A 25748-nucleotide genomic window follows, 5' to 3' on the forward strand; every position below is an offset into this window, starting at 1 on the left:
AAAAATGAGGAAGAGAGATGTACTGGAAGTGAGATGACACAGCAGCAGTGAGAAGTAGTGAATGAGATAGTAACAGTAAGAGAGAGCAAGAAGGACACAGTGACAGCGACAATGAGAGGAGAATGTATTAGTAGGACAGAATGATGGAGATTGTGGGTGTGAGACGGCGGACAGTAACAGTTAAGAGACGCAAAGAGATAATGACAATAAGTTGGGATGAATAAGTGAGTGAGAATGGGCAATTTGGAGTGGGTGGGTATGAGCAAGTTAGAGCAATGGACTAGTGGGTGTGAGCAAGTTACATTTATGAGCTCGTGGGAGTGAGAGAGAGGTGAGCTGCATGTTAAAGAGAGCACAAATATGTTCACATGCCAAAATTTTTGGGAATATTTTTAAATGTGCTGAGGAAAGTAGAATGAGACAGCTGGTAACTCACTTTCCAATCACAGTCTTATAATAAACAGGAGCACATCCACCTTTTCTGTGTCCCAATAGGAGTGCTTTTCCACTGGTGTTAGGTTGCATGACTTACTGCTGTATTGATAAACTGAAAGTAATGTAGCTTGCATGAACTTGATGCATGCTTCTGTATTAGGACTTGCATAAAAATATATAATATTTTGTTTTGTCACCCCATTACGTTGATGAAAGGAGCGGTACTATTGGCGCCATCATAGATGGCAGTGTGATGCAAGTATTGCTACTGTAATTGCCTCCATAAAGACAATTAAATTATACAGCACAAGTTTTCAGCTATGCACAATTACTTTGATTGTATAGTTATGTCTCACTTTCTTTTGCATTTTCCCATTTTTGGGATCTGCACATAACAGCCACTGACCTGTCTTGGATTTAGCTTTATTATATATCTGTGACCAAATGCCGTTCCTGTTGTCATGTCATAGCATGATCTTAAACAAATTTTGTGTCATTGTCTGTCCGCTAGTTGCGTAGGTATTGATCTGTGTTTTTTGGTTTTAACTATTCATGCTTCATGTTCATGTTGTGGAGGAAGGGAACCAGGCTTGTGAGGAGGTCTTCTAACATCCGCATTGCCATAAGTATGACACATGGATTTAATATATGAGTTGGTCTGCCCACATGTCTATCTGTTGTACTAAGGGAGCATGCCACAATAAAACACCTGAAATAGCTAAGTGAATTTATCAAATGTACTTAGTTGTAGAGGAACATTTTTCCTGTAGCATTTCTACTGATATGTGTAAACGCTCAGGATTCATAGGCTTACAACAGTAGTCATGCTGTGTGTGTGTGTTTTGTATTTCAGAAGAAGGCCTTTTGGCTGAAAGCTTTCTTGTTTAGCAGCCTCTTTGATGTGCCTGTCTGTGACGACTCAACATCTTCGCTATATGATGAGTAGCAATCGTATCCTTTTCATAATATTGTCAAAATCCAAAAAAAGCTATTTGCACTAAGACATTAATGTATCTTTCTTCATGTGTTTACAATCATTGCTAAAAGACAATAGGTTCCTTTCTGCATAAATAGTGCCAATAACACTATTGATGCGGAAAGAGTGGCAACATGTGGTCCACTCCCCCCCCCCCCCTCCCTTCCCCCACTAGTGGAACCACCGCCTCATCCTATGTAGAATTTTCTGTGATGTAGAAATTGGAACTATACAATTTCAAAGGGAAAATGAGTCATATAGCCTCAAACAATGGAAATTCCAGTTCAGAATATCAACAATGTTGGAAAAGATAAGTTGCTACTTATCATAAAGATGACATTAACTCTAGCAAACAAGCACCTCATGCACACGTGATTGCCATTTCCGGTAACTCGGACGAGAGCTGCTGCAGTTGGTGATCATAAAATGTTTGGCATTTGTGCTGAATGTGTAATGTAAGATTTGCAAAATTTTAACCTGAATATGAGGGGCAGGTTGAGTAGGGTAGAGAGAGTGAGAGGAGGGGGCGGGGGGGGGGGGGGTGGTACTCACATTAGTTTTGTAGCAAGGGGATGCATGGAGGAAACAAAGCACAATTTCTTACAAAACTATTGAAAACTATTGAAAAACCGTGTTTATTAGTTACCGTACTGATGTTACCACTTTGGAATATATACCTGTGGTCTACAATGTTCTTAGCTGGATGAGTATAGTTTTTATGGGATTCACAGTTTAGTAATTTACTTTTTGAAATTGACTGATAATACAAGATCAAGAGTGAGAGAGAGTTAGTCAGTTAGTTTTATGTCCTAAGGATCATTTGCATGCTAAATCATAATGATGTGGAAAGATGTGTCCTACATACACATTACAAATTAATTTTTTAAATATGGCTCTATGCTGAACACCTATACAGTTTTTTTTTAATTTTTTCAGTATCTAGTAATTCCTTCCCATCACCTTTTACACATTACAGTTATAGAAATTCTTCTGCAGAATAGAAGGAGTTGTCAAAGAGAAACTTGTTTAGTTTGTTTTCAGATTTTACTTTGCTATCATTGGGTAAGTTATCAAAAACGTTTGTTGCTACATTGTGCACCCCATTTGTGCTAAGGACAACCTTAATGTGGAGGAATGAATGTCATTTTTACTCCTGGTATTGTAATTATGTCTACATCATTTCTTTTGAACTTCAGTGGATTATTTACAACAATCTTTAGGAGGGAGTAAATATACTGTGAAGCAATAGTCATAATGCCCAAGGCTACGAGATGATCATGGGTAAGCACCACATACTATTCTTGCAGCACGTTTTTGAGCTGTGATGACTTTCTCTCTTAAAGATGAGTCGTTCTGTGTGAAATATATTGAATGATAATATGCAAAATATGTCAGCTTAATGATTTGTCTTTCCCCAAGATTTGCAGTGATTCTAAGTGCAAATGTGGCTGAACAAATTTGTTTTAGGAGTTTCAAAATGTGCCTTTTCCAGTTGAAATTCTTATCAGTATGAACACATGTAAGAATTTTGAAGTTCCCACCCTATTTATTATTTTCTCAGCTTGTGTTACACTTATCACTGATTTAGTTCTCCATGATGTACAGGACTGAATATGTCGTGTCTTTTTAAAATTGATCTGCAAAAAGAATTAATTCTGCTTGTTGTTTATCAGATGGAAGATTGTTTACATATCAGCGAACAATGGTGGACCTAAGATTGAGCCTTGGGTAACCTCATACATGATTTCTCTCCAGTCAGAATAATGTCCCTGGACTACATTGGTTGAATTATTAAGTACAACTTTCTGTGCTTTTTTGGTTAGATATGACATTATCCACTGGTTGGCTGCACCACCAATCCCATAAAGAGAGAGAGAGAGAAAGTGTGTGTGTGTGTGTGTGTGTGTGAGAGAGAGAGAGAGAGAGAGAGAGAGAGAGAGAGAGAGAGAAGGAGGGAGGGAGGGGGAGGGAGGGAGGGAGGGAGAGAGGAAGAGAGAGAGAGAGAACTGAAGGTACTACACAATTGGAAGTTTTTGCACCTATCGCCATTTGGCATTTTGAATTGCAAGAATAATGGTGACAAACAGGAAAATAGTTTTGAGATTTCATGACACATGGCCCTGGGTGCATGTGCTACTTGTCAGTTAATTAATTAATTCATTTCCTTTACATGTTCTGACTTCCTTCAAATTGGTACTGAATTTATACATCCTTCTATTTGAAATGGCAGGATGGGAGTTTGATTTACAAAGGTCATAATTTTTTGTGTCTAGGAGTGTTTGAACTGCCTTCTCTTGAGTGCCCTTAATGTATTGCTTGTTCACAAGGACAGATATCCTCTCTGAAAATTCCCTCCACATGCACAACACATTCTCCCAAGTAGGCCATCGGTGTCCTATCCAATTAGATTGTACCACAAGTGAAAAACACACACACAGGCAGGCATTCCTGCACATCCTCTCTCTCTCTCTCTCTCTCTTTTTCACACACACACACACACACACACACACACACACACACACACAAGCATGACCGCTGTCTCTGGCTGGACTGAGTTGTAAATGCACCTGATGGCAGCAGCAATCCGATGTGGGCAGTGGGAGTAAGGAGGAGACATGAGGTTGGGATGGAGCGATAGCAGTGTGTAGTTGGGGGAAATGGGTAGTGCCGCTTGTAGAAACATGCAAGGATGTGGTGGCGACAGGATAGGGCTGCTAGGTGCAGTTGGGAAGTGTGTTGGTGGAATAGAAGAATGTGTTGTGCTGGAGTGGGAGCAAGAAAGGGGTTAGGTTAGTGGAAGACAGGGACTAGTAAAGACCGAGGCCAGGAGGTTTATGAAAACATAGGATATACTGAAGAGAGTTCAGAATATCTGTGTTGGCAGGAAGGATATAGATGGTGCAGGCTGCAAAGTATCACTGAAGTGAAGCACACTGTGTTGGACAGCATGTTCAGCAACTGGAGTTCCAGCTGTCTCCTGGCCACAGTTTGTCAGTGGCCATTCCTGCAAACAGACAGTCAGTTGCCCATGTAGAAGGAAGCAGCACAGTGAATGTAGCTTACATTGTAGATCACATAACTATTTTCACAAGTAGCCTTACCTTTTATAGGATGGGAGATGACTGTGACTGGACTGGAATGACTGGTGGTGAAAGGATGTATGGGACAGCTCTTGCATCTACATCTGTTGCAGAGATATGAGCCATTAGTCAAAAGGTTGGGAGTAGGGTGGAGTAGGAATGGGCAAGGATATTGCATAGGTTTAGTGGGCTGTGGAATATCACTGTTGGAGAGGTGGGAAGGATAGTGGATAGGATATTCCTTGTTTCATGGCACAATATTAGGTAGTTGAAGCCCTGGCAAAGAATGTGATTCAGTTGCTCCAGTCCTGTGTGGTACTGAGTCTTGAGGGGAATGCTCATTTGGGCTGACCAGTGCATGTGTGGGAGGTGGTAAATGAGTGTGGAGACAAGGTGTGGGAGATCTGTTTCTGTGCAAGGTTGGAAGGGTAATTTTAGACTGTGAAAACCTAAGTGAGGCCTTAGGTATATTTGGAGAGGGGTGGCTAATCATCACAGATATGACAAACACTCTATGGAAGCAATTTATTGGTATGGAAAGGGTGGCAGCTGTTGAACTGGAGGTATTTCTGATTGTTGGCAGGTTTGACATGGATGAGGTACTGATGTACTCATCTTTTAATTATTTTAATTGAATCAACTGTGTAATGTACTTGAAAATGGGCCTATAACCCGAAACCTAGGTTGTGCAAAAACATTAATAATAAATTGCGAAACAAGGCTAAAAAGTGTTTGTTTAGACGATGTAGCCATCCTTGAGGTGGAGGTCAACATCAAGAAAGGTGGCTCATTGGATGGAGGGCACCAGGTCAAGTGAATTGGAGAGAAAGTGTTGATGTTCTGGAGGAAAACTGATAGGGTTTGTTCACCCTCAGTCCAGATCATGAAGATGACATTGATGAGCCTGATTCCGGTGAGTGGTTTGAGATTCTAGGTCATTAGGAAGGATTACTCTAGATGGCCCACAAATAGATTGGCTCAGTATTGTCACGTAGAAGAAGGTGTAATTAGATGAATAAAAAAACATTAACTTCACTTAACAATGGTTTATCCAGCACTTGCACATACTAGAGTGTGGAGTGAACTGCCTCCGGCAGGTGGTCCATCTGAGAATGACATCATGACTACACTCTTGTAATTCGATGAATTCTAAGGGCTGTGTATGGCCACTGATACCCACACAAATGACACATCTTCCTGTATGTTTTACATATATTCCAATAGCCACCTTCAACAGAGATGTTTTGTTGTCGATGAATATGGTTTTCTGCAACTGGCGATGGTACTTCCCCGAAATGACTGAATATGATGCTCCAGAGTCCACAAGAGCTTGGGCTGGTCAGCCATCCATCAGGATATTGACGTAGTTTCCTATCATTTTTGTAGTGATCGATGGCGGAGGATTTTTCTCTTAGGCAGCCTCACCTCCAAGGAAGGTCGCACCCTTTAGTTTTCCGGGTTATGGTGGCTAGGTGATCGGCTGGAGCTTCTAAACGCCGATGGAGACCTTCATCGGCATGTTGTGGAGCGTCCTCTCCAGTGGCTAGCTTGCGGCAATGGTGACTTACGCCATCCTGCACCCACATCTTCTTGTTCGTCTTCATCGTTCCAGAGTTGGTGTCAGCTAAGATCAGTCTGCTGTCTTCTGGCGCGGCCGTCATCAAATATCCGCCGCCTTTCTCGACAATAGCGCACCACATGTCCTGGTCGTCCGCAGTGGAAACATACTGGTTGGTTATCCTGGGTCCTCCAGACGTCAGTCTTCCTTGGTGCACAAACAGGTTTCTCATGCGGCAGTGTAGGAGCGTAACTCCGCCTGGCTCTAGACTTTTTCACCGGTTTAAAGGGAAATGAAGGACGATAGATTGGGTTCAATGTCTGTTCCGCTTCCTCCCTTGTGACCTCTCGGCTTTTTGCTCGCCGTGCAATCCAAGTGCCTTCTGAACTTCCTCTCTCACTATCTGACGAACAACACTTGTGAAATCAGTTCCTTCCTCCATCACAGACATTGATACGATGTTTGGAAACTGTTCAAACTTCTTGTGTAATCCTTTTTTGATGCATGGTCTCAATATTCAGGCACCATTTTATGAAGTCGTCTGCTGTCGACACCTCCTTCAGGAGTAGGGCTTGACACATGTCCTCAGCAACACCCTTCATGAGATGTGCAACCTTATCTTCCTCCTTCATTCTAGGATCCACTATTTTACACAGCTCCAAGATATCTTGAATGTAGGATGCTATAGTTTCTCCTGGACTCTGTGCTCTGCACTTCAATTTATCTTCAGCCTTGGACTTCTGTCGTTGTGTATCGCCGAAATACTTGCGCAGTTCCACCTGGAATACTTCCCAGCTTGTGAAATTCTCGTTGTTCTCATACCATTACTTGGCAGTGCCCTCCAAGTAGAAAAATACGTTAGCCAAACAGACGGTGTCATCCCATTTTTGTTTAGATCTTGGCCATCGGCACCAGTGAAACCAGAAGGATGTCTCATATAGTGGCACACAGTTGCTGTCATCGTAACGCCCTCTTCTTCTTCCGTCTCCGGTAGATTGCGATCTGTTGAATATGGCTCGAACTCCGGTTTCTCATCGTGTAAACGGTGGCTCTGTTGTGGCCTGATGGGAGCCACTGTGTCGTCGGTAATGTGCGCTATACCCTGCAATACCCAGCGCCTCTACCAGAATAATGTCACATAGAAGACGGTGTAATTAGATGAATAACGAACACTAACTTCACTTAACAAAGGTTTATTCAGCACTTGCACATACAAAAGCGTGGAGTGAACTGCCTCCGGCCAGAACACATACAGTATACAGGGTGGTCCATTGATCGTGACCGGGCCAAATATCTCACGAAATAAATAAGGTGCTACTCAGCTTCTTCTGTGACAATATGGTGGCAAGTTCATACCAATTGCTGCACCATGGATTTGTTTGCAGGTGATGCCTTCAAAAGTGAAGTAATTGTGGTTGAGGATATAGTTAGTCATGGTGACCAGCAAGGAGGTTGTAGGTTCAGAATCAGTGGCACCCTGGGAAAGGTAGTGTTAATAGCAGCAAGACCACGGGCAATTAGATGTGTTATTGTAAAGGGAGGTAGCATCAATGGTGAGAAGCAGGGCACAGTGTGCTAAAGGAACAGGAAATGTGGAGAGTTGGTGGAGGAAATGTTTGGTGTGTTTTAACTAGGAATGTTCAAATTATGTGTGATAGGCTGAAGGTGTTAGTCTATGAGAGGAGAGATGTTCTCTGTGGGGACACAGTAACCACCCACAATGTGGCATACTGGGTAGATGGGTTTATGGACTTCAGGAAGCATGAAGTTAGGAGTGTGCAGAATGGTAGGGGTGAGGAGGGAGAGAGACTCAGGGGAGAGGTTCTTGGATGGGCCAAAGGATTTGAGGAGAGACTAGAGATCCTGCTGAACTTCTGAATTGGAGTCACTGTAGCATGGTTTGTAGGTGGATGAGGCATCCACAGACTGAAATTACTCTCCCAGCCTTGTCCAGAAACAGATCTCCAATGTGTTGTCCATCCAGTCACCTACCACACAGTGCGACCAGGGACTGAGGCAACTGAATCACATTCTATGCCAGAATTTCAACTGCCCCTTAGCATGGTCTGAAATGAGGAACATTCTATCCATTATCCTTCCTACACATCCAACAGTAGTGATATTCTGCCATCCACCAAACCTATGCATTATCTTTGTCCATTCATACTGCACCACTGTTTCCAACCTCTTGCCTCATATCTTATATCCCTGCAACAGACTTCAATGCAATACCTGCCCCATATATCCTTTCACCACCAGCTACCCCAGTCCAGTCACAGTCAGTTCCTGTCTTATTAGTGGCAGGGCTACATGTGAAAGCAGTCATGTGATTCACAAACTAAGCTGCAATCACAGTGCTCCTTTTTACGTGAGCATCTGTCTGTCGGCAGGAATGGCACTGACAAACTGTGGCCAAGAGACAACTGGATCGCCCAGTTGCTGAACATGCTACCCAAAATGATGTGCTTTAGTTCAGTGACTGCTTTACAGCCTGCACCATTTGGATACTTCCTACCAACACCAGATTGTCTGAATTGCTTAAGTGGGAACTCTCCCTGCAGTATATCCCACATTCCCATAACCCCCTGGCCTCAGTCTTCACTAGTCCATTCTTCCACTTACCTATACCCTTCCTGCTTCTGCTCCATTGCAGCACATCCTTCTATTCTGCCAACATACCCATTAGTCCCTCTCCCCTTCCCTACTTCACTCCTTATCCACTCCGCCTACCTCTCAAACCTTCTGACTGCACCTAGCAGCCTTACCTTGTCATCTCATCACTATTTCCTTGCATGTGTCCACAGGCTACACTTCACCGCCCCCCCCCCCGCCTCTCAACCCTGCTATCCCCGCCCCATGCCCCCTCCTTACCCCCACTGCCCACACTGGATTGCTGCTGCCACCAGGCGCAGTTATGACTCAGTTCAGCCACAGCGACCAGACACAATGTTTATGTGTGTGTGTGTGTGTGTGTGTGTGTGTGTGTGTGTGTGTGTGTGTGTGTTTGTGTTTCCTACTTCAGAAGAAAGCCTTTTGGCTGACAGCTAAATTGTGCAGCAGTTTTTCCGTAGTGCCTGTCTACGACTCACCATCTCCTCTATATGGTGAGTAGCAATCTATCCTTTTTTAATACTGCGGTTTTCCATCCTGGAGTCTCCACTATGTTGAACATGATGTCAACATGCCTTGTATATACCCATATTCATCTACTAAAATAGGAAAAAACAGCATAGAATTTTTTTCCACTGCACTTTATTACAGAATATTATTAGTCTCTCTTCCTGGCACTGAATTTATGTAACTGAAGAAGCACCAGCTTGTTTCTGAACTCCAGCCTGATGACTCCATCATTATTCTCCCAGCAGACAAAGAATCTACCATTGTGGTACTTGTCTGGCGGGATTATGTTAGGGAAGGTCTATGCCAGTTGTCTGACACCTCTACATACAGCATCTGTCATCAAGATCCCATCCCTGTGATTCAAAATGACCTGCAATCCCTCCTAAAACCTGAAGTCCCTCACAAGGACTTACACTTCCATCCATAGAACTTCTAATCCCACCCAAACCACGCACCCCCACCTTTTACCTTCTTCCTAAGAACCATAAACCCAATCATCCTGGCCATCCTATAGTTGCTGGCTTCAAAGGACCCTCCAAACGTATATCTGCCTTAGTTAATCAACACCTGCAACACACAGTACAAAGATTTTCCATGGATCAAACGAATTTGTAAACATTCATGCTGCCCTCATTTCTATACATTCAATATTCCCCATTAGTGTTGTTTGGCATGGGTGTCACATGCTTGAGTGATATTTTAGAACTGGTCCCATGAGTGTTTTATAAGCAACCTCATTTGCAGACCAATCTAGGTATTTGTATGAGTAGAGCAATTCAAACTGTGATTCACTGATATTGTAGTCATAGGATACTATGTTTCTTATTTACTGAAAATTTAAAACAAGTTGCCAATCTCTGCTTATCAAGATCTGACTGGATATTTGTGCAGTTTTTTCAGACATTACTTCATTATTGATAACTGCAAAGTCTGTGTTTCCTATTAATATTGGGTTTAAGATCATTAATATTCAACATGAACATCAAGGAGCCCAACACACTTCCTTGGAGTGCAAATGAAGCTACTACTACGCTTGTCAGTGAATCTTTATCCAAGACAACATTTGTCCATGAAAGACAGTGCGTTCTTACAGTTCTACTTTGTCTGTAAATGTTTATTGTGCTCAGACTGGTACCTGCTCTAAAGCAAAAATAAATAAATAAATCAGTGTATATGTGAAGCTCTCGAAAAAATTTAATTTTTGTCTGCCGCTTGTCTTGTCCGAACACCAATTACTAAGCTATTTTAAGCTAACTGTAAGAGAGACTGACCAGTGGCCGCAGAGAGGACAAGTGCAGCGAGCCAGCAGAGCCAGGCAGATGCAGGCAGTGCTGTGGGTGCAGCCAGCCACTGTGGCAGTGGCTCTGGCCCGGGCACCAGCAGGCGACAGCGGCTCAACTTCACTGGTGCCGACACAAATGCCACACCTGCTGCTGGCCGCAACATATGTGCATTGAACAGTGCGTCCACACAGCCCGGCTCGAGTCGTAGTGGTGGCAACATGCCACCATTGCACGACACTGTTGACGACACCTCCGGAGTCAAGTTTAGTGCTTGAGACACCTCCTGTGCACAGTCATAAGTGAAATCACTTGTCACAAATAGATATGTGGCGACCAGTCCAAAATCTAATTATGCTAATCTATATCTACACTCCGCAAGCCATCATATGGTGTGTGGCAGAGGTTATTTCTGGTACCATTATTAATTTAACCCTTCCCTGTTCCAAATGTAAATGGTGTTTTGGAAAAATGACTATCAATAAACCTCCTTGTGAACTCTAATTGCTCTATTTTTCCCATTGCCATCATTTCTCAAGAAGTATGTGGAAGACAGTAATATCTTGTATGACTTCTTGGAACATATTCTTTCAAAATTTCAACAGTAGGTGTGAGAACACAAAGAAAGCTGGTAGTCACCAGAGTAATCCCAACTTGGCCAAACATAGTTATATAAAGTGCTATTCATAAGTAACTTCAGTTTTAATATAGTTTGCATAATATTAGAGATAGCAATGCTGCTCTTGTGGTGGAATGCACATTGAACCAGTATGCTGTGAGCAGTGGAGAATGAAGGTCTTGTCTTTGTTTCCTTCTGAGCCATGTGCTTTGCAAATGTGTGCTGCAGTCACAAGTCCCACCAATTGTGAGGCACATCCAGTAATAAGGTTTCTTGTTGCAAAGCTGGTGAAATCCATCATGAACTTTATGAAGTTTATGGGTCAGCTGTAGTGAGAGGAAGTATGTTTAAAAATGGTGGAAACCAATGGCCATGATGAAGAGAAAAGTGGTTGACCAAGTACCATGAATGCAAATATGATTCATTTGGTTGACAAAAGGGTTAAAGAAAACCACAGATTCACCATCTCAGAGCTTCGTGTTCATTTTCCACAGCTTAGTGACTCTCTTCTGCACAAATAGATTACTGAAGATCTTGGCTATCAGAAAATTAATGTCAAATGGGTGCCTCAACTCTTTTATGAAGAACACAAAGCACAACATATGGCAGCAGCACTTTCCTTTCATATGCATTACGAAAGAAATTGTGTAACTTTTCTTCACCAAAATGTGACAGGAGATGAGAAGTGGGTATGGTCCATGAATGTAGAAACATAGCTGCAGTCAAAGCAGTGGGACCATACTGAGTCACTGGAAAAACCCACAAATTGTTGTCAAACACTGTCCAGCAGGAAACTCACAGCAACTGGCTTCTGGGACAGAAAAGGCATTTTACTATATGAATTCTTTGAGAGAAATACCTCAAGTAATGCTGAAAGTTATGGCAACATACTAACGAATTTGAAAAGGGCCATTCGAAACAAACATAATGGAATGTTGAAATCTGGCATTATTTTACTGCATGACAACATCTGCTTGCATACAGTGTGGTGTACTGCATCTAAACTGTAGAGTTCAAATGGGAAGTGTTGCATCACCCTCCCTACAATCCTGATTTGGCATCAAGTGATCTTCATCTCTTTATGCAATTGAAGAACTGGCTTGGCTCAAAGAGGTTTGGTGATGACAGAGAATTGAAAACTAGAGTCGTAGGTTGGCTTCAGTCACAAGTTACAGAATTCTATGACTGCACCATTTCAAAGCTTGTCAAACTCTGTGACAAACTGTCTCAATGTGACTATAAACTAAGTGGAAAAACTAATTAGAGTGTTTACTTTTAAAATATTATAAAACAAAGTATGTAATTTTATTCACTTTTTTAAAAAATAAATGGAAGTTACTATATGACTAGCCACTGTATGTCTGCAGGTGCTCACAGGGAATGCTGGTTAGTCTGCCAGTCAACTTGCTGCAGTGCCAGTTTGAGTGGAAAGTTGCATACATGCTGGCTCCTCTGCAATTGTTCTCAAGTGATTTTCTTGAATAGTTTGCACCAAAAATTAGGAGTCTCTGTGAGTTTATGTTTCGTGCTTGTTAGACAGTCCCACTGCTTGCCCCCATAGTGCCCGCGTATAAACTAGATTTTGTCGCCCCCCTACAAAACTTTTTTTTTAACAGTCGCATTAAAGACTTCTTTAATAATAATTTTTACAAAAAGAAAATCTATCTACATACTAATTCATTAACTATTACATATAAACGAGAATCACTGTCGGCAAATCAAAAATACTTCAATTCTAGCTTGTTTGCTGACTTGAGTTAAAGTTTCTTTGACACTTACATATACTCACACAAATTGAACTTTTCTTACTTTCATAATTGCGAAATCTTTTATTACACAGACCAACAATGAAAAAACTTTTTTGCTGAAAATGCCTTATTCTTTTGTTCTTTACGGTGGGAAATCCAAATATGATACTTAAAAAAAATCACCCACCATTTCTTCACATTTTATAGTTAAATCTATTAAATTAAGCGACTTTTTAAAGAATTTAACAGCTTTTATATGGTTAAAACAATTTAAAAACGAGGTGTAATGAATGTAGATAACGTTGGTAGCACTGATTAAACACATTTACTGGCAAAAAAGGTCGATTCTGTTTTTGTGTTAACAGGTGATGTTTTGTTTACTGTCAACTTAACCTCACTTTCCTATTTCCTGTACGTGTGCTCAGTACAATGTCTAATCGTGGTTGTAAAAACTCTGCTGACAGTTTTTGTTATATTTGTGGTGAATTTGCGATTAAAAAACACCAAAGAAATATTATAGACTTTGTGTAAGAGGTTTATCTATCATACTTTGGATCTAAACTTGGTGATCAAGATAAATCTTGGATGCTGCATAAAGTATGTTATGTGTGTGTTAAAGACCTGAGAAAATGGTCCAAAAAGGAGAAAAAGCGTTTAAATTTGCTGTTCCTATGATATGGAGGGAGCCAAGAAATCATTCCGATGATTGCTACTTTTCAGTGTTGATATTACTGGTCATGATTCGAAAAACAAGAAGGTAATAAGCTACCCTAACCTTCCGTCCACCATCCGACCAGTAGTGCATGGTGTAGATTTGTTGGTTCCTGAACCACCAGATGATCTAAATTCTATTCCAACAGAAGTATTTTCTGATGTACAATCTGATTTAGATGAACCAGATGATGATGAATTCCATTTCAATACAGAAAGTCTAGAGCTCAAATTGTTTACTCAGACCAAGCTTAATGATTTGGTTAGGGATATGGGCTTAACAAAAGAGAAAGTTGAATTGCTTGGCTGCAGATTAAAAGAAAACAACTTATTGGCTGTTGGAACCAGCATATACATACATAGAAAGAGGGAGCAGCAATTTTCCAAGCTTTTTCAACAAGAAAGTGATTTAGTGTATTGCTCAGACATTGCCGGTCTGATTAATGAGTTTGGTATTGAATACGAAAAGAAAGACTGGAGGCTGTTTATTGATTCATCCAAAACTAGTTTAAATGCTGTTTTATTACACAATGGTAACATGTATGCATCTATAACTGTTGAATATTCTGTACATATGAAAGAAAGCTATGAAAACCTAGAAATAGTGCTAAATAAAATAGGCTGTTCTGCTCGTGGTTGAATGGTATGTGGCGATCTAAAAGTAACATGCCTGCTCCTTGGTCAGTAAGGCGGCTATACCAAATTTCCATGTTTCTTGTGTGAATGGGACAGTAGGGCTAGGGATCAACACAAGTGCAGAAAGAACTGGTATATGAGGGAGTCTTCAAAACCTGGTGAGAAGAACATTCTACGCAAAAACCTTGTAGATCCAAAAAACGTACTCCAGCCACCTCTACGTAGAAAGTTAGGCCTAGTGAAACCGTTAGTAAAGGCTTTGCCTAAAGATGGACCATGTTTTAAGTACATCTGCCAAATGTTTCCCACCTTTCAGAAGCTAAACTAAAAGAAGGCGTCTTTGTCGGACCTGACAATAGAAAATTGATGTTTGATTTTAACTTTGAATCCACAATGACCTTAAATGAGAAAGAACCATGGGTATCATTCAAGCAAGTCGTTACAAAGTTCTTAGGACATGAAAAAGACCCAGAATATGTTTCTATTATAGCTACAATGTTAAAGAAGTTTAAAACTTAAGGATGTTTAATGAGCCTGAAAATTCACTTTTTGAATAATCACCTTGATTACTTCCCGTACAATTTGGGAGATGTTAGTGAGGAGCAAGGAGAGAGTTTTCACCAGGACATTAAAGCGATGAAAAAACGCTACCAAGGCTGCTGGAACACCAACATGACGGGGGACTACTGTTTGTCACAATGCGTTTCATTAATTTACCATTAATTTACCATGTAGCTTAGGATTTTTATGCTATATAATAAAAACCATATTGCTCGAAAACTGTGGGCGATACAAAAAAACTAAGACTAGATTTGGATTCAGCTCATAAAAATCTATAAAGATTAGCTATCAAAGTGAAAAACGTTTTCAAAAAAAAAATTTCACTGGCCAGTGTTATCTGTCTAGTCGCTATACTGACTAAGATCTAGTGTTCTATTGAAATAATAGCCAAATTTGTAAGTCTCTGTTGATGCATTGTTGATCTTAGATATTTTTCTTATAATTTTTAATATCGAAAAATGATCTTTCGCCAGATGCAACTGTATCTTGCACAGTAAGAAATACGAGGTGTGGCCAGAAAAAAACCGGACTAGTACTGGTGAAACAATAAAACGAATGCAATAAGGCTGAAAGTCGCGTGGCCTGTCACGTGACTCTCGCTCCGCCTACTGCTCGAGTTTCATCTGCCTCCTGCACTCAGTCTGCCTGTAGCGTCTGTTTTAAGTAGTTGACGTTTTGTCTGTGCGTCGGAAAATGTTGAGTGTACAGAAAGAACAGCGTGTTAACATCAAATTTTGTTTCAAACTAGGAAAATCTGCAAGTGAAACGTTTGTAATGTTACAACAAGTGTACGGCGATGATTGTTTATTGCGAACACAAGTGTTTGAGTGGTTTAAACGATTTAAAGATGGCCGCGAAGACACCAGCGATGACACTCGCACTGGCAGACCATTGTCAGCAAAAACCGATGCAAACATTGAAAAAATCGGTAAACATTTAACAATCAGAGCAGTGTCTGAGTTAACAGGAGTTGACAAGGAAAGTGTTAGGCAGATTCTTCATGAAAGTTTCAACATGAACAAAGTGTGTTCAAAAATGGTTCCAAAGTGTCTCACAATTGAACAGAAGGAACGCCAAAGAATGATTTGTTCTGACATCCTGGAAAACATTGAAAGTGATCTCACCTTCTTACAAAATGTTATTATTTGCGATGAATCGTGGTTTTTTACTTACGATCCCGAAACTAAACGCCAATCGATGCATTGGAAAACTTCTGGTTCTCCACGACAAAAAAAAGCACGAATGTCAAAATCGAAATTCAAGGCAATGATGATTGTTTTTTTTGACATCAAAGGGATTGTGCACATTGATTGGGTACCAGAGGGACAAACAGTGAATCAGCATTACTACATTAGCGTCCTGGCTACCCTACGTGAGCGAGTACGGAGAAAACGGAACGATTTGTGGAGAAAAAAGTCATGGATCCTTCACCAAGACAATGCCCCAGCTCACAGTGCGTTGTCAGTGAAGACGTTTTTGGCAAAACACAACATTCCCATCTTAGATCATCCACCCTACTCACCTGATTTGGCCCCCTGTGACTTTTTTCTTTTCCCTAAAGTCAAGTCAGCTTTGAAAGGAACTAGATTTGAGACTGTTGAAGCAGTAAAAGAAAAAGCGACGGAAGTAATGTATGGACTTACCGAAAATGATCTGCAGCATTGCTATGAACAGTGGAAAATTCGTATGGAGCGGTGTAGAGACCGAGGAGGAGAGTACATTGAAGGAGATAACATGAAATTATAAATAATTGTAAATAAATGCTTTTTCCAGCATCAGTCCGGTTTTTTTCTAGCCGCACCTCGTATTCTTAGCGCTATTGATGTGTCGGGAAAAGTTGATATTAAATCATTTTTTAAAAGATATTGAAGAATCGTATTGGATAGCGACTGATTTTCTAGGAAATACAACCTTAAAGCGTTAAATTCATTGTACAAATAAGTACCATCAATCTCGGTTTCATTACTTGAATTGTCTTTTAAGTTTCATATGCAAATCTTTACAACGTTTCATCATTTGTTCTTTAGGGTAACTAAATAATGTGTAGGGAAGCAGCGTACTCACGCCTTATAAAATTCACATCAGTCTTTCCATTGTGTGCCAGCCTAGTCCGCTGTAACTAGCTCTGATGTCATAAATATTGCGCAATACTTTAAAATGAAGTAAATAACCTGAAACGTTTCTAGCATGTCAGGAGTAATACAAAATCAATATGTGTTGGATATCAGTTCAATAACTTTAACCATTTTCGAAATTTGGATGTTTTTCTGTAAAAATCATTGGCGCAACAGAAAAGAGCTAGAAACTTAAAAATTTATATTTAGATTCCTTTTGCATAATAATTTAGTAGAAACAGTATTCTGGATCTCACAAATTAAAATTTTAGTTGAAATTCATGATTTTCTGGTTTTTGTCTTAGAAATTAAGGAAGCCAGATAGATTAAGTAGGCGAATAAATGAAGCTAGGATGTTTAAATTTAAGTAGAAGGGAGATCCACTTTAATCATAAAAATGTGAGAAGCTTCAACAGAATAACTATAAAACTATAGCGATAGCGTATCTCCAAAGGGCAAGTTCAGAGCTCGTCTACTGCGTGTAGTGTAATTAAATTAATTATCTCGCCCAAAATATTTGACTTAGCCACGTCAGACTTTTATTATGATTACTTACCTGTGTGCTGATTGCACATTTAAATTGAGAGCTTCATCGGCCATCAGCAAAGGAAGCAATGATTTATTCGATAACTTAAAGTGGTGCATTACTAGCCCAGCGGCTAGTCCGGAGAGCAGATTTGATCAGGCATTCCCTTAGCCGTCCGCACCGTGGCTTTATATGTAAGAAAGCTGCGTGAAAAAAAAAGGAGGAAGGCCCCAGTTCTCTCCAGACGCTGATTAGCGCACCACCTGTGCCGGGAGTCTCGTCGGTATCGTTGATATAAACAGCCTTGGATGCAGTAATAAGTTACTCGGGATACGCGTAACCATGAAATCGTTTTCGAGTGAAGTGTTAATTTTGGGATGACGTTAATGATCTATCTTTAGTTTGCGTATGTCGTATTTACACGTGCCGTCGCAGGACAGACATTCTACCATTATTAGCGTGGCGTTTGATGAACATTATCATCAAATTATGGTGAGCATTCACTTAAACATTTAATTTGAACAGTTATAGTTGCATCAGCAAATTAGACTCTGAACTGCTCTGGTAGTTGGATTGTGTGGATTCTTTTTGGTCTGTGACTTTCAGAATATAGTAAACATTTTAGAGAGAATGGTTTTTGATTATGAATCCCAGACAATCTCCTAATTCTTCAGAGCGTCGCGTCGGTATCGTTGATATAAACAGCCTTGGATGCAGTAATAAGTTACTCGGGATACGCGTAACCATGAAATCGTTTTCGAGTGAAGTGTTAATTTTGGGATGACGTTAATGATCTATCTTTAGTTTGCGTATGTCGTATTTACACGTGCCGTCGCAGGACAGACATTCTACCATTATTAGCGTGGCGTTTGATGAACATTATCATCAAATTATGGTGAGCATTCACTTAAACATTTAATTTGAACAGTTATAGTTGCATCAGCAAATTAGACTCTGAACTGCTCTGGTAGTTGGATTGTGTGGATTCTTTTTGGTCTGTGACTTTCAGAATATAGTAAACATTTTAGAGAGAATGGTTTTTGATTATGAATCCCAGACAATCTCCTAATTCTTCAGAGCTATAAGCTGTAGCTATAAATGTATTTCTCAGATGAAGTGGGCACTAGGAATTCTAATTACAGGCTTCACGTTTTGCTAATCACTTTCTGGTTGCCAATATTGTAGTTAGAGAGCCAGTGTTGAGAACGGCAAGCAACAGCATTAAATAAATAATAGGAACATTAACAATTATTCCACCCGCTGCCCCACAAATGTACTACCAAAAAAACCAAAAACTTCGTCTAAACTTTTTAACTCTTCAGATCTGTTTGTTAAGGAAATTAATGTTTGATCTAGAATTAGGAAAAAAATTCTACTTTGAAATTTATTTTAGCTCTAACAAAACTTCGTCACAATGTTCACACTGAAACTGAGTCAGTTTTCTTCTTGGGCGATGTATATTTACTCGAGGGAAACTTGCTTCAGCATTTAGTGTGTTTGCCACATTGGTAGCTTCCTTAAACTATTTCAAAGTTTTCAGCTGTGTGATATTGTGTGAATTTGTCAATCAAGTTCTTTAACAAATTGACGTATATCTGTGTATTGCCGGGTTTTGCATCAGTGTATGTATAGAATTAATTTCATTCAAAACATCATAGCAGATTACAACAGAACAAATGAAGTTATAATTTTGAACTTTTAAAGCAAGTGACTTCGCTTACAGAGTAGTGGTACAATCCCAACTAGAAGAAACTTCTGTTATTTCCAGTAGAGCATCAAATGCGTTTTCTGTGTAGAACTGTAAGGGCTTAATTGCTTCAATTCTGCTAGACCATCTCATAGCACTTAAACCTTTTAGCTTTATCTCTGGTACGTTTTCAAATGATTGACCACCTATTTGTTGATGATGAAATGAAAGACGTAAATTTCTTGAATTACGTCGAAGGAATTGATGGTCTCGTGAGAAATATTTGCCGCATTATTTTCCAGTAACTTTAAGGGTAGTCAACGGAAAAATTTTTAAAACACTTTCGGATTTTTATATCATTATAAAATTTGCAATTTTTCGAATAAAATGATATATACATCACCTATAAACTCACATGGGAAGTACTTTATTTTATTTTTTTAAATATATTCTACACTGGTTGAAAATGTTAAAATTTTTAAGTGCATCACTACAAGATCTAATAAAATCGGTAATTTTTTTGTATAGAAGGTTGTGGATTGCTGCATTATAAAGGTTAAGTTACATGTTTGTATCGGTCATTTCCAGAAGAGGATGGGCACCAGGTTGAGGAAGTTGAAACAAAGTTTGAGAGATAAGAAACTTCCTGATGGTAAAACTTTTGTGGCGGCCTTCGTAGCGACAACACTTCGCTGTAGAAACGGCCTACGAAGTCACCGCCACACTTTTAATAGCGGGCCGACCGGTCCGCTGGAACAGTGAACAGAAAGATGAAAACCCAAACACTCGGATTAAATGAAAGTCGGTACTTATCTTTATTAACGACGATACAGAACACAGTGGTGAACATGGTCTACAGAAATCTGTCTAGTTCGAGTCGGAGCGGCTAGGTCAGCGTCGGCTGATGACAAACAACAACTCTGCTGCGATGAACACACAACTGACTAGCAGGTACACAATTCGGTGGCGAGTATACAACTGAGCGGCGAATACAGAACTGTCCTAGCACTCGCGACTCCAGCGCTTAAGAAGCCAGAAGCCAGCGGTGGCGCGCGCAGACTTGCGGCGATTTCCTGTATCGCTGGCGCTGCTTACGCGGACGGCGTCCGGACTTTGATGCTGCCAACCTTTTTGGCAGCGGGCTCGGTTGGCATTACTGGCTAGGATATAACACTCCTCCCCCCCCAAATCGCCGCACCGTCGTTGAGTAATGACGTGGCGAGCGTCGACGGCGGGGGAGGGGTCTGGCCGCAGACGTAGCAGAAGAGACCGGCGCGGAAACTGTTGTCGGTGGCAGTCCCCGGTCCGCACCCCAGGATTGGCTGCGCGGGGCCTCGGGAAACACCGACTGAAAACCGAGGTCAGGGTGCACGCCTGTGACCACGGGCGCAGCTTCTGGTACTGGACGCGACGGGGCGTCGGGACCCACGAAGAGAGACAGCGTCTCCTGACGCTGCGTCGACGGCTGCTGAGTGGGCGCCGGACAAGGCGCTGCGGTGTCAGACTCCTTGGGGGTGCCCAAGGAAAGCGGCTGCAGTACAGGCTGCACAGCCACCGCTTGGGAAGGCGGCCCGGCTGAGGGGTCGACGTCCATCAGCTCCGAAGGCGGTGGCGACTGAAGAGGGACCGCAGGCGCCGGAGCGACCACCCGGGGCGCTCCCGTATGAAGCTGCGCGGGAGGCATCAACGGGACGGGCTGTCGGCGTGGTAGCGTGGTAGCGGCGACGGCTGCTGCTGCTGCCCTGGGGACGGCAGCGAAGTCGGAAGGCGCGGCTGGAACCCGCCGCGGACCAAATCTGTGGACAAAGAACGAGCGGCAGAATCCGGGCGGCCAGCGCGGCGCAACTGGTTCTGATGCCTCCTGTGCACCCCAGTAGCACCTTGAACAGTATAAAAACCGCGACCCTGGACACTTATCACGGTACCACGTTCCCAACGACGGCAACCGTGATAAACTCTGAAAAAAACTGCGTCGTTGCGCTGAAAACGCGTGCGATGCTCAGAAGCGGCGGGTCGATCCGGGGGGTGCAACAACCGTAGTAGGGTGCGATGACGACGGCCGTGGAGAAGCTCCGCAGGCGAAGGGCCGTCGCGTGGCGTGGTCCGGTACGACGACAGGAACGTGATGAGGGCCTGCTGACGAGAGTGCGTAGCACGAAGGCGGTCCATATGATCCTTGAATGTGCGTACAAAACGTTCCGCTGCACCATTCGACTGAGGGTGGAACGGCGGAGTAAGAACATGGCGAATGCCATTGGCAGAACAAAAACTTTCAAATTCAGCAGAGGTAAATTGGGGACCATTGTCAGACACTAAAACTTCTGGAAGACCCTCAATACAAAAAATTGAAGTCAACGCCTGTATAGTTTGTGCAGACGTTGTAGACTGCATGGGCACAACAAACGGAAAATTACTAAATGCATCTATCACGATGAGCCAACGAGAATTCCAATATGGACCAGCGAAATCAATATGTACTCGCTACCAGGGACCGGCAGGGCGTGCCCACTCAAAATAGCGTTGAGGCGGAGCAGCTTGGTGTTCGGCACACGTCGAACAAGCTGTAGACATCTGCGTAATCTGCTTATCAATGCCGATCCATGTACAATGACGGCGGGCAAGCTGCTTGGCGCGGACCACTCCCCAGTGACCTTGATGCAACAAGTCGAGGACCTTGGATTGGAGCACTTGGGGAACCACTACACGAAGCTGGTCATTCTCGGTGCGTAACAGCAAAACTCCGTGCGAAACAGACAACAGATGACGTTGCGGATAATAGCGACGAACCACAGGATCCGATATGTCCTTTGCCTTGGACGGCCAACCACGTTGAACAAAACGTAATAGTAAACTCAGATGAGGATCCGTAGCTGTCTCACGTGCCACCTGACGATAATCAATCGGAAAATCCCGGAGGGATTGATGCTCATCGGCGTCAATCTGATGGCAAGAGTCGTCAGAGGAATCGAAGACATCATCCGCAGCAATCGGCAATCTAGAAAGCGCGTCAGCGTTTGCATGCTGAGCTGTAGGGCGATACAGTATCTCATACTGGTATTGTGATAACAAAAGAGCCCAACGTTGTAGTCTCTGAGCTGTCCGCTGAGGAACTGGTTTAGACGGATGAAACAGTGACGTCAGGGGCTTGTAATCTGTTACTAAATAGAATGGTCTACCATAGAGGTAGTGATGGAATTTTGTGACACCGAACACAATAGCCAACGCTTCCTTGTCCAATTGGCTATAATTACTCTGAACTTTGTTTAGCAATTTAGATGCGAACGCAATAGGACGTTCGGTGTTACCGACTCGGTGAGACAACACAGCACCGAGGCCGAAAGAAGAGGCATCACAAGCTAACACCAGAGGCTTGTTAGGGTCGTAATGGACCAGACAACGATCATTCAATAAAGCCTCTTTAAGCTGCTGAAAGGCTGATTGGCAATCAGCTGACCACACAAACGGAACATTCTTACGGCGGAGACGATGCAACGATGCAGCAATCTGTGATGCATTAGGTATAAACCTAATATAATATGTCAATTTGCCAAGAACTGCTTGCAATTCATGCAGATTGCGAGGGGCGGGCAAATCACGAATAGCTGCTAAATGTGACTGGGAGGGATGAATGCCTTGAGCATTAATAACATGTCCCAGATACTCCAACTCCGTAAGGAAAAATGAACATTTATCGATGTTGCAACGTAGGCCTGCCTGAGACAACACTGTAAACAAACACTCCAAATTACGGAAATGTTCAGTAGGCGTCCGACCGGACACAACAATATCGTCTAAATAGTTGCAACACGATGGCACATTAGCCAAAAGTTGGGACAAAAAACGCTGAAAAACAGCTGGAGCTGACGCACAACCAAAAGGAAAACGCAGAAAACGGAACAACCCCAACGACGTGTTTATGACAAAATACTGTTGTGATTGCTCGTCGAGGGGCAATTGCAAATATGCTTCACGGAGATCAATTTTGGAAAAGAAACGAGCTTCCCCTAACTTATCCATCAACTCGTCCGGTCTAGGCAAAGGAAAAGAATCAACGACAGTCTGAGGATTAACTGTCGACTTAAAATCAGCACACAAACGTAACTTGCCAGACGGTTTCTTTATAATAACTAAGGGAGAAGCCCACTGGCTCGCTGAAACGGGTTGAATAACACCGTCGTTTTGCCAACGACGAAGTTCATCTTCTACAGGTGCCCGGAGGGCGTGAGGCACTGGACGAGCACGAAAAAATCGAGGCTGAGCATTATCTTTTAACGTAATATGAGCGGCAAAGTTCGCAGCACAACCGAGTTCGTCTTTAAATATGTCACTGTATCGGTTACACAAATCGGTTATGCTGTCTTGAGGAACAACAACAGAATTAAGTTGCAACACATTGTCTTGGATAGACAGGCCAAACAAGTCAAAACAGTCTAATCCGAAAATGTTTACACTGTCTGTAGCGCGGAGCACCGTGAATGAAACTGTTTTTGTATTGCCACGGAATGTGGCTGGCACGCTACATACACCTAACACAGGCATTTGTTCTCCACTATAAGTAGCCAAAGAATGTTTTGCCGCTGAAAGTTTAGGGCGGCCGATAGCCGCATACGTAGCACTATTTATGAGAGTCACAGACGCACCAGTGTCTAATTGAAAATTGAAGGTCTTATCCTGGATGCGTAGCTTCACAAATAGTTTATTACACTGTATCTGGATCGGTGCAGCGGAGGCGGAAGACACAAAATCAGCGCGTTTAGCGCGTGTTCGCTGCTTACGACAACTCGTGGGTTGGGCGGGTGGAACAACAACTCCCGCTTCACTTGCAGTCTGTACATTACTTTTTACAGCGTTTGAAGTACGCTCGGGTCGCATAGCAGAGGGCTGGGTGGGTGGCTTATTGCGAACAAGTTTATTACCCACACGAACCGTGGAAGAGTTTTTAAACGCGACCTTCTGGGCGGGCTGGCTTTGAAGAACATGAATATCCATGGGCTGGGCAGCACTAGAATTGTTCGTGCGTTTACGCAAACAAACAGTCTGGATGTGTCCTTTCCTTTGACAAAAGTGACAAACCGCGTTACGCAACGGGCAACGTTCACGAGGATGAGCAAGAACACACTTAGGGCAAGACTTAAGTCTATCATTTTGCACACGCGGCTGACGAATGTGTTTAACATGACGCGGCCGGCTAGTGTTTACAGTCTGACTCTGCCGGTGGGGCCGCGGGCGTGACATAACTTGCTTAGCACAGGCAATTTGAGAAATACATGGCTGATCTAACTCACACTCAGCATAGTCAAAAGTATCTTGGGCTTCAATAATGTTCATCACAGTCTCTAATGACGGGTCAGGCAACTTTAAGATAGCAGCACGAATACGAGAATCTGCAATGTTTTGAGTAATAGCGTCGCGTAACATGACATCACTGTAGGAAGCGCCACACACACAATTAAATCGGCACTGACGGGTGAGGCCCCGTAAATCTGTTAACCACTGTTTATTAGATTGATGTGGCAGTTTCTTTAATCTGAAGAACTTGAATCTGGCCGCTGCCACATGAACTCGCGACTCGAAATACTCAGCAAGCTTGGTAACAACAACGTCATAGTCTAAAGCTTCTGTCTTGGATTCCGGGAACAACTTACAAAGTAGTCTATAGACTTCCACGCCTGCAGTGGAAATTAAATAAAGCTGCCGCTCATTACCTGTGATTTTGTAGACTGACATGTGCGCCTGCAACTGCGCGAAATATTCTTGCCATTCTTCTCGTGATGCCTCAAAAGCACGAAAAGGCGGTACTGCCTGTGCTTGTTCCTTGTGTGGTGGTGGATTAGCCGCTTGTTTGGCGATTGCTTCCACCAGACTTTGTATTTGCTGACTCTGTAACAAGATCAACTGTTGTAATTCGGCAGACATAGTGAACACAAATTAAACCAGCCCCCAAAATTCTATCTCAAGAAACAAGTTGAACCAGCCCTGCACACGAGTTCGGAAGTCCTCGTCGCCAGTTTTGTGGCGGCCTTCGTAGCGACAACACTTCGCTGTAGAAACGGCCTACGAAGTCACCGCCACACTTTTAATAGCGGGCTGACCGGTCCGCTGGAACAGTGAACAGAAAGATGAAAACCCAAACACTCGGATTAAATGAAAGTCGGTACTTATCTTTATTAACGACGATACAGAACACAGTGGTGAACATGGTCTACAGAAATCTGTCTAGTTCGAGTCGGAGCGGCTAGGTCAGCGTCGGCTGACGACAAACAACAATTCTGCTGCGATGAACACACAACTGACTAGCAGGTACACAATTCGGTGGCGAGTATACAACTGAGCGGCGAATACAGAACTGTCCTAGCGCTCGCGACTCCAGCGCTTAAGAAGCCAGAAGCCAGCGGTGGCGCGCGCAGACTTGCGGCGATTTCCTGTATCGCTGGCGCTGCTTACGCGGACGGCGTCCGGACTTTGATGCTGCCAACCTTTTTGGCAGCGGGCTCGGTTGGCATTACTGGCTAGGATATAACAAAAACTATAAGAGGCAGGCCCACAGACAAAATGATTGATGAACTGCAGCAGTATTATCGGATTGGCATTAGAAATAACACTGAGGATTTGTTAAAAGTGAAGCAGGCAGTATGGGCTATCTTCTTCCACCGACTGTCAACTGATGAAAAACCAGTACACCACTTTTGCCCTCCTG

At 42.6% G+C, this 25748-nt stretch overlaps 1 protein-coding gene across 1 annotated transcript; it reads right to left on the reverse strand.

Annotated features, from left to right (window-relative positions):
- Nucleotides 1-10414: 10414 nt before the first annotated feature.
- Nucleotides 10415-20735, reverse strand: LOC126235117 (selenoprotein V-like). The gene is made up of 2 exons (XM_049943851.1): nucleotides 20424-20735; nucleotides 10415-10735 (listed from the first exon to the last, which is right to left on the reverse strand). The coding sequence occupies exons 1-2, from the start codon at nucleotides 20733-20735 to the stop codon at nucleotides 10415-10417; spliced, it is 633 nt and encodes a 210-aa protein (XP_049799808.1).
- Nucleotides 20736-25748: the final 5013 nt, after the last annotated feature.

The sequence above is a fragment of the Schistocerca nitens genome, chromosome 2, assembly GCF_023898315.1.
Source record: "Schistocerca nitens isolate TAMUIC-IGC-003100 chromosome 2, iqSchNite1.1, whole genome shotgun sequence".
NCBI lineage: Eukaryota > Metazoa > Arthropoda > Insecta > Orthoptera > Acrididae > Schistocerca > Schistocerca nitens.